This window comes from Cucurbita maxima, unplaced genomic scaffold, assembly GCF_002738345.1.
Source record: "Cucurbita maxima cultivar Rimu unplaced genomic scaffold, Cmax_1.0 Cma_Scf00014, whole genome shotgun sequence".
Lineage (NCBI taxonomy): Eukaryota > Viridiplantae > Streptophyta > Magnoliopsida > Cucurbitales > Cucurbitaceae > Cucurbita > Cucurbita maxima.
This window is the reverse complement of record NW_019272030.1, coordinates 98,123-108,068: the sequence shown is the minus strand read 5'-3', so window position 1 is coordinate 108,068 and position 9,946 is coordinate 98,123. Positions and strand designations below refer to the sequence as shown.

Here is a 9,946-nt window from a genome sequence, read left to right as displayed (position 1 = left end):
GCATAGGGGTGGTGGAGAGCTGACATCATGCTTCCTCATGTAGTACATTTTGAGGCATTTTCAATTTTTCTCGAGTAGATGTCTTTTTAATGAACGATCATACGATGTCATGGAGCGTCTGTCCAGTGTCCAATTTTCATCAAATTTGGTGAACATTCATATTTCATATGGACAAATTTGACTCTAGAACCACATGCAAATTTCCTCCAAAACCCCAACTTTTGAGGTGAAGGCTTGAGACCCTATCCAACCCTTCAACAAGCCTACTTTTGACATTCATGCATGCTCGTAGCCTCTATCTTGTAACGCCTCGACTTATCTTTCATGTACATCTCTGTGGTGCGTTAGATAATGCTCCGTTTCCTCAGTCCAATCATTGCACTCGTCTTGCCTCGGACCTTGCGTGACCGGTTGGGTGTCACTACAGTGTTGCCACCTTGTCTTGTCGGCACGTGAGGGTCACAACCTACTGTCTTCTCGATAACTTTCTTGTGACACCTATCACCCTACAATCATGAGTAGAATTAGAGTTCTAGACATGAGTGCACCTAGTGATCATATTAAACCAATGAACTAATCTCAAGCATCAAACTTAAAAGGTGGATTAAACCATTTAGACGCCCTTAAAAATCTAGTAAATCTCTACCGCATCTAAATAAAATTAAGGAAGCTTAGTTCTCGGTCGCAATCCTATTAAACCAACTCTTAGGAGGGACTTGAGAATAACAAATCAGACTTGAATATGATCAAACTCAAAAAGAAAATAAAACAATTCACATTCTGTTTCTGTAAATGAATCCAAACAAAAGCTACCCCAACTCTCAAACAAAAAAAGGCCGGCCAGAAGGTGAAGCTCTCAAACCATACCACAAACTCTGTTTGATCTTGGCTCATGATTTTCTGAGTTGATCCAACAATGAAGCAGCCTTCCGCCTCGCTCTCTCCGTGCCATCCTCGGAAAGTTTCATCAACGGCACCGCCGCGCCTAGCCTGGTTAACCATTCCAGCTTCTCCCAATCTCCCTTGCACAATGCAAGCAGAACTGCCACTGCATTTTCCCTGCTGCGAGACGACCCCTTCTTAAGAACATTGGTCAAAACAAGCAATGAATTGGCATTCCCCATTGCAGCCTTGGCCTCCGGATGGCTGCAAAGAACTGACATTATATAAAGAGCGTCATCAACCAATGTGCCGTTTGAATCAGAGAGCATTTTCAATAATAGTTTGACAATCCCAGCCCTGAAAGCTCTGCCTTTGTTCCCTTGGTACATACACAAATTCAATAGAGCTCCTGCAGCATCTTTCTGCCCTCTTGGGCTTCCAATCTGGAGGATTTCTATAAGGTCCGGGATCACGCCTGACGCCCCGATCATCGCCTTGTTCTCGTCGGCTAATGACAAGCTGTAAATCGTCCCAGCAGCACACTCTCTCCCTTCCATGCTCCCAAATTTGAGGACTTGGGAAATGTAAGAAAATGCACCATGAAGCATTATAAGTCTCTTGTTTGGCTCATGAAGTGAAAGGTTCAAAATGCATGAAATTGCATTCTCTTGTGTTGCAACATCTTCTGAAGTTAAAAGGATAACCAGCTGTGGGATTGCTCCGGCTTTTGCTATTTCAACTCTATGATCTGAGCTGCTTTTCGATAGCTGTCGGATCTCGGTCACCGCCGCCTTCTGCTCCTGTACAGACCCGAAAGAAAGGTGTCGAACCAACGTTTTGATCGGTAATGTCCTTCGGCAACCGTCCTCGAATGATCTATACTTCTTAAGTTTCCTGTTGGTTAATCCTTTCTCTAAATTAACATTGTGTTCTCCACACCATTCTGAGATCAAATTTCTCATAGCAAAATTTGGAGTGAGGATCAGAGATTGAAGCTGCTCTTGAGTCTTTGGACATGTTGTATTTCCTCTGTCTATCCATTTTTGTATGTTGTATCTTTCATATGTCTACAAATGATCATAACTAAGTCAGTCCTGAAAAGTTGTTTTCTCGAACGGAACAAATCAATGGCGATCATACCTGTCCGGTCGAGACGATGACGGGATCGATCATCAATTCAAGGGAAATGGAACATAAGAAGTTCTCAGGAATTTCAATTACATCAAGCTTCCCAACTTCATCTTGGCTCTTGATGGATAGAACATCTTCCATTTCAGAATGAACACTTGAACACTCATTGAAACATGGATTCGAGTTCTTTATCTCATCCGAATCGAAACGGATCAGATCGTCGCGGTTCGGAGGACAATGCTGAGAGTCTGGATCACCATTATCAACACTAGACATGGTCTTGACATCATGAAAGATCATGGCTTTTACAGAACCTGTAGCTTCAAGCTTCTTATGTGTGGGGTCAGACATAGACTCATAGTTCTTTGATGCTCTCATCAGCTGAGCTCTGACCAAATCAACCTTAAGAAACAAAACAAAAACTTTCTCAAACATTAGGGTAATGATTTGAAACTTAAGTGGAGGAATGAAGGTGTTATGTTTACCTGTTCTTGTACTTCGTCTGCTACACAAAAGTGGTCGTATGGCAGATTTGAGAGTGCAGTTTCCAATCTGGATGTCACGTAATGGAATTGCAGAACCAGTTTTTTGGTAGCTCCCTCCTTAATTTAATGGATAAGATTGAAAATTTTCAGTGTCCAAGTCTTGAGGTATCAAACAATGGCATGCCTAGAACATAAGCAAAACATTTTTCTAATTAAAGAAAATATAATAATTTTAAACCAGTTGAATCGTGTTTAGGTTGATTTAAAATTAGTCTTTCGAACCTGCTTTGAAGAAGACATGCGAAATTTTAAAACTAATGGAGTTTTAGATTTAATTTTTATTTGACACTTAAATTTTTAAAACTAATGAAATTTTAGATTTAATTTTTATTTCTAATTATCTTAAATTTGGTTTCTAATGGGTGGTTGACTTAACATAAGGATGACATGGTCATTACCAAATGCTGACTAGACTGTAGATAACATTTTTTTTAATTTAATTTTAGAAAGTTATTTTTATTTTTGACATTTCTTTCCCGTTACATGTAAAATTTAATTTTGTAGAGCATGTTAGACACGACTCTCCACAATGGTATAATATTGTCCATTTTGAGTATAAGTTTTCGTGGCTTTGCTTTGGACTTCCTCCAAAAGATCTCATACCAATAGAGAGAGTATTTCTTGATTATAAATTCATGATCATTCCCTAAATTAGCTGATATGGGACTTTCATCATCCAACACCTCCCCTCGGACAAAGTATGTCTTTCCTTAATCGAATCTCGACTCCTTTTCTTTTGGAGTCCTTTGTTCGACATTTGAAGATTTACCAATCTATTGGCATGGCTAAGTTTAGAGCATGACTCTGATATCATGTTAGATAAATACGACTCTCTCTATTGACATAAGACCTTTTGAGGAAGCCCAAAGCGAAGCTATGAGAGCTTATGCTCAGAGTGGATAATATTATATCATTGTGGAGGGTCAATTCCTATGAGACAAAACAGAATTTTTAATATATTTTGAAAGGTCACGACTGCAAAAGGAAGAAAAAGAAGAGGAAGAAGTAGATAGCACGTAGAATGAAATTTCTGTAAAATCAAAGCAAATAGAATTGTTTTGGCAGCCAAGAAAATTTGCAAAATCTGCACTGCAAATCTGAAACTCAGAAGTTCCGAGTTCTTACATTAATGGAAGCTCCACACCCAGCTCTGTTAATTTTCCAATTCTAATTTAATCTAATGGAAAGAGAAAGAGAACGATAAGGATGAACTCACAGTCGAAGTCAGAGAAACCTCATCATCGTCGTATACAGAGAAAGTCATAGCGGAGTACAGAAGGCGTTTCGCTGCCTGAATTGCTCCGATCACTTCCGAAAGGCAATCCAAACAAGAAGAAGAAGAAGAAGAAATAGAGTCAGTCAATGCCTCAAACTTGTCCCGGAAGCCACCACAAAAGTTTGTGATCTCCTCTGCCAGATGAATCAGGAGCGCAATCCGACGAATGAGATCGGTGCAGTCTTTCTTCATGACGTCTCCGGCTCCGGTGATGGACCTCCCTGACATCAGAACAAAGTCACGTACCAGGTCAAGAAGTTGCAGCGCTAAAGCACGCCGCCGGCCATCACCAACGACTTCGCTGCTCATTGCCACACTACAAGGACGTTAGGTGTTTACTCTATTCTCTTGAAAAAACACAAATCAGAATCTTAAAGGGAAGCTGTTCGTCGTTTATTTATAAATTGCAGAAATTTTCATGTTTCCATCAACAAATACATTTTTATTCAGCTGGGATGCCAGAGAGATAATGATTCAGATCTCCACAACAAACCCCAATCCAATTTTGATTGACTTTGACACTGTCTTAATATGATATTTTATGAACCAATTTGGTTGCTGATGAGATATGATAATTAAACAACCTTTGAGACATCATTCTGAATAATAATTTATCCTATTAAATATTACGGTAAACACCGTTGTCTCTATCCATAAAACTGCCAAAAACACAAGCTTTAGAAATTTTTTCCAAACAAAGATACCTTTCATCCATGTCTTCTTTCTGTCTTTCTTTTCCTCCTGCTTTGAGGGTATTCATCAGTATCTGATGTGACCCAAGGAGAATGATCAAATGTCTTTACCTTTCTAGTCCCCTGAATCTTTTGCTGGCTTTGAATTAATTCCATCTCTTTTTTTTCTTCCAAAACTCCGTTCCATTTTTTTCTTCTTATTATTACTAATATATTGTAGAATGAGGGTCATAACATTTCGAGGCTTTCCTACGAATAGAATCATTTGACGATACCAAAGATGTATTTCCTTATCAGAGGGGCCCCAATGTAAGCGAGAGTTTTTTCTTTGATAATATGTTTGGGGTATCTTATGTGACCCAAGTAGAATGATCAAATTATACATTTGATTATGTCATGTGGCTTAGTTTTTCATTTTAATCAAACAATTTAGTTAAATCTTCTTAATAGTCTCTATAGAGGGGAACCCGTTAATTCACATGACTAATTACTTATTAAGATTAAACTCTCAATGAGAATTGAATTCATTTACTATTGGTAGGACTATTGAGAAAATTCAACTTAAAGTATAGGGATAAAAATAAAAGAAAATCTGACACAGGGTAGAATGCAAAAACTATAATTTAAACCAACAAATTCTACCTGGTGAGTAGGAGTAGAATATGTATGGAACTTTGTGAATTCAATAGATCCTGCAGAAAGCAACATTCAAATTTAGCTGATCAAATTCCAAATCCAAGCTCAACAAAACAAAGTTCAAATTTAGCTGTTTATCATAATAATATCCCAAATCAAGGAATAAAACAACGGTACCGGATGCATCAAACAAACACATTAGACATCTTGAATCAGAGACTGATGCTTTATGAGATGAACAAAATAACATTTATAATCATACACAATATCGCTGATTAGATACCTCAGTTGAATCGTTGAGGGGCACTTGAAACTGCGTGGCCATTAGGAGATGTAATGGAAATGGAACGAATGTTGTTGATCCTATTTCTTCGCAGGGAATAAGGATCTATTCCTGCCTTGTGAGCTGCAACAACACCTATGGCTTCCCAATAATTTGAGACTTTTACCTGCACAATATGCTTAAATTTATCAAAACACGACAGCGACCAGGCAACATAGAAGGCAGATCATAATATAGCTTGTTTTAGGTTTAAAAAGGCTCTTCAATTTTAACTTTGGCAAGTTTCTAGAGACGATGTAAGATCACTAAAATTCATTACTCGAACTTCCAGCTTGATTTAATTACAGTTTCTTCAGCAACAACCAGAAAAATGGAAAAGATAAAAAAGTTCACAAGTATTCCAATGCATACCGCCTCAATCCCAAGTGACTCTGGAGAATCACTGAGAACTGTTTCATTTTCCTCAACCGCAATAATAAGTGGCTGTGACAAAGTTAAAAGTACTTGGTCAATGTTCAAGTAGTAATCCGAAGCAGTCTCTTAGAACTGAAATGTAGAGACGTTAATGACCGTACGAGACGCATCTGCACATCTAAGATGTATTATGTATACAAATTTGATACCTTGTACTGTTTGCTTCTGGCAAAGGCAAGGGCGCCATCCCCTCCACATGCATCTATAGGTACAATGACACTATCGACATCATTTGCCAATATGCAGTCCTTTCCCAATGATTCAGAACTCTTGCTCATGTATTGAGGTGCATAACTTAGCCCAGAAAGTACACATGGTAAGAATGTGTATCCTAACTGTAGCACAGAATTGAAGCCTTGATGAAAGCATGAGAGAGAGAGAGAGAGCGAGACAGATTTACCACCAAGAACAGAAATTTGAGGAAAATAAGCATTTGCGTTCATGTTGTTTATAGTAGACATACACGATCAAATCAAATGTTGTCATTAAATGATTACCAGAAAAATGAACTTTGGTTTGTGTGTATGCTGTGTAACTTTTCTTTTCCTTTTACTTTTTCTCAAATGTATCCTAAAAATCATTATTTCTTCTTGTTAAAATAGGTGATTCTTACGTATTGCCCCTCTCTTGTTTCACCTAAACATTGTTGAGTCTTGTGGAAAGCCATGTCATACTCTTGTGGAGGTATCTTCAGCATGTCATGTATTTTAACTAGAAAGTAGAAGTATCGCCAACCAGAACAAAATTGTCACCCACCAGAAAAATCTTTGTTTCAAAATTTTCAAATTGGAGTTTTTTATTACTCATTACAGGAAGTAATAACTTCTTCATTGTCTTCAACTAACCGCTTCTTTTCTTTCCTTTCAAAAAATCAGAAAAAGAATCATTTTCCCCAAAATTTAAAGTCCATTACACACAATAAGAGGGAGGATAAGTCCAGAGTATTACTAACCTCCTCTGCCGCTGATTTTGGAGATAGAGATTTGCATATGGGAGTAGGCGATAAAGCAGGAGCATGAGCACATGGAATCTGAAACTCCTTCACCACAAGATGGCTGATAATAGCCTCAACCCCAGCCAAAGTATCAACTCCCTTCAAGCGACAGATTGCAAAATATTAGATACTAGTAGATAGACAATCAAGTACGTACACATCTCAGAACTTTTCTTAAATTGCGTACTTGAACATTGCTTTACCAAAAACAATCACATGAAGACGCATAAAATATTTAAATTCATATATAGTTTTATCAAGTCAAAGGATAAAATTTAACTGGAGGGCTTGTCTTTGAAATAATACCCATTCTAACTACAATTTCAGAGCATATGAACGGTTTCTACAACTATATGCAGACTGCAGAGTCATAACATTTATGGTCTAATTCATAGAAAGATACACCAAAGAGTATCCTCAATAGCTCACAAAAGTTCACCAGTGGAAGCAGTGAAACAGGTATGACCTGAATGAAGAATAACAAGAAATGGAGTAACTGAGGAATTTTCATTACCATCCCTTGTCGATAATTATCCGTCTCTTCAACATCATCATCTGGGAATCGTCCAACAACTGCAACTGCATTCACCTTTGATCGTTTCATCAATGCCTGCACAGCCCTCAGCAGTGAAGCAGGGTGTCTAATCCTCCCAGTTGATTGCCCAGTTTTTGGATCAATCCACTTCTCTACCTATCAAACAAGCCATCTCAACTTTTATAATCATACATCAAGAAAATTTGTAATTCTTCCTCTCGAGGCAGACAGATCTGATCTCAAATCTGGAAGCACAACTATAAGCTATTTAGTGTTCATCGTGGTCAAAACTAACCAGCTAATGAAATTCAAACTATATATATTATTTGGCTTTAGGTACTTAGTAGGCGTGAATAAGCCAAGTTAAATTAGATATCTCATGTGGGCAAGAAAATAGTACCATTAAAGGTGTCTCTGTGACAACATATTCCATCACAGGCAACCCAAGAGAGGCCCTAGCAGCATCAGCCACTTGCAAGTGACGAATTCGAAGCTCTTCCTCCATTCCAGCATCAAGAACCAATCCTACCTGATTCATTCAACTCTACAAATACATTATCATGTTGCAGGGAAGTCACTGAGGCACACCACTAGGCCTGGCAAAATACGACATATGACAACTGGTTCAAGGAAAAGATAAGCACATGAATTAACTTATACCCGATTCTGGTGAACAGGCTGTAGGGCCCATGAACCCTCTGCAAACCGATCTAGTGCATAGCCTTCAACATACAGCACATTGGACATAGGCCAATAAAGCATAGCTGCATTAAGCACCTAAAGAAAATTCCTCAAGTCAAATAAAAACATATCTTTTTTACACAGATAAAAGTGAGAGGAGGAGAATTCTTCTTCTTATTATTATTACAACAAATGTGAAAACACAGATACATTTTTAGGGAAGGCATACATCTTAACTTATTGAGTCATGCGCACGTTAGCAAGAAATAAAAAAGATTCAAACTTTCGATAAGTCTTTGATGGAAATATATTGATATAGGAATTTTTATCCATCTTATACATTCTCATAGAATAACATAGAATTGAATTTTTTCAAAAATAAATTAACAAACTATTGATATATTTTATTTTCAAAATATGTTGATAAATTAATAAAAATTTATAAAAAAATTAATAAGCTATTTTATTAACCAGATAAGTATACATTATCTTTTCCAAGAATGGACTAATATTTTGTAACATATTGTTACGATAATCATGATAAGGAAATATGCTAAATAGACAAAAAGATACTTATGTGAACTTCAGTCTGAATAAAATTATTTGTTCTATTTTTGTATTTTTTTAATTAAATAAAACAATATTCCAACAAAAATATTAATGTAACTATTAGACTTCTGAAAACTAAAATTATACAATGCTACCGATCAAATGTGACAAGAAAAATAAAACTATGAACTAATTACATAATTTACTTTGCAGCGAAGATTCTGAAAATTTAATCATACTACTTATCATTAAAATTTTGCACAATTTCTGACAATAAACAAACAAAAATTGAAAACTTAATATCGTAAAATATTAAGGCAAGTTGAAAGAAGTACATTAGGATGAGTTACAAGGCAATCAACGACGCAGGCAAGGGCACGAGCAACCGGAAGAGCGTCACCTGCGTATCCACCAATGGCGGCTCCTACGCCCGTCGGGACTATCATCACACTGGTATATTGCCTTTTGCACTGTGTATTCAGTTACAGACACAATCGTAAACCAATTAATGCAGTAATTTGAATTTCGAGTAACTGAGGAAAATCAAAGAGACGAACTCACTCCGGCGGAGTAACGGTTGATAGCGGAGCATGAGACGACCGACTTTGCCGCCGGTGGCTGAGATTTGGTCCGGAATCCATTCCGGCAGGGGATTATCGGGAGTGGATAACTGAGATGAAGGGACATTCCGCTGTACCAAAAAAAATGAAAATGCCGCCGATTTTTCTTACGGAATTATAATTTGTGAATTGAAAGAAGATTATTTAAAAACATATCCGAATTAAATAAATAGATAACTAATTTGGGCCCTTTAAGGTCCAATTCGAGCAGCCCAGAAAAATTGGAGGCCCAATATTGGACGAAAAGGGACTACTTTCCTAGAATTCAGCCCAAGTAAAATTAGCAGCCCATTCGTATGGAAAGAAAATAGGGACCATTCGCAATTTAACACAAAATAATAACAAATTCGGCCCAATCTAAAAGTATTTACAAATGTGACACAATTTTAATGAATCTATGACTTCTCTTTACACTCGGTCAAGTCATTCAGCCTACTTTACTCTACTTGGGGCTAAGGTATCTCAATTTAATGTCACATTTCATCCAACATTGGTTTCCAATTAACATGACCTTCATGTCTTGACGTCATCCCAAATCACTGGGTGTAATGACCCACTTTTCGAGTGACCCGAGCCACAGACCGTTACTCACTAATGTGAGAATAAAGAAAGAATTCGTAAAATTTAAAACACTTAAATTCGTGCATG

At 37.3% G+C, this 9,946-nt stretch overlaps 1 protein-coding gene across 7 annotated transcripts; it reads right to left on the bottom strand.

Moving 5' to 3' along the window:
• Positions 1 to 9,411, bottom strand: LOC111489474 (uncharacterized lipoprotein syc1174_c-like). Of its 7 annotated transcripts, none has more exons than XM_023137712.1 (11): positions 9,240 to 9,411; positions 9,014 to 9,148; positions 8,109 to 8,225; positions 7,849 to 7,977; positions 7,428 to 7,604; positions 6,872 to 7,012; positions 6,069 to 6,254; positions 5,857 to 5,928; positions 5,446 to 5,611; positions 5,169 to 5,218; positions 4,013 to 4,055 (listed from the first exon to the last, which is right to left on the bottom strand). In XM_023137712.1, exons 1-9 carry the CDS (start codon positions 9,363 to 9,365, stop codon positions 5,447 to 5,449), a joined length of 1,248 nt encoding a protein of 415 aa, XP_022993480.1. In that variant the 5' UTR covers positions 9,366 to 9,411; the 3' UTR covers positions 4,013 to 4,055; positions 5,169 to 5,218; position 5,446. The 7 variants fall into 7 exon arrangements, with proteins under 7 accessions (XP_022993474.1, XP_022993477.1, XP_022993473.1 ...); XM_023137710.1 differs by having other exon boundaries at positions 4,043 to 4,135; XM_023137711.1 differs by lacking the exon at positions 4,013 to 4,055 and adding an exon at positions 4,072 to 4,150.
• Between the last annotated feature and the right edge of the window lie 535 nt (positions 9,412 to 9,946).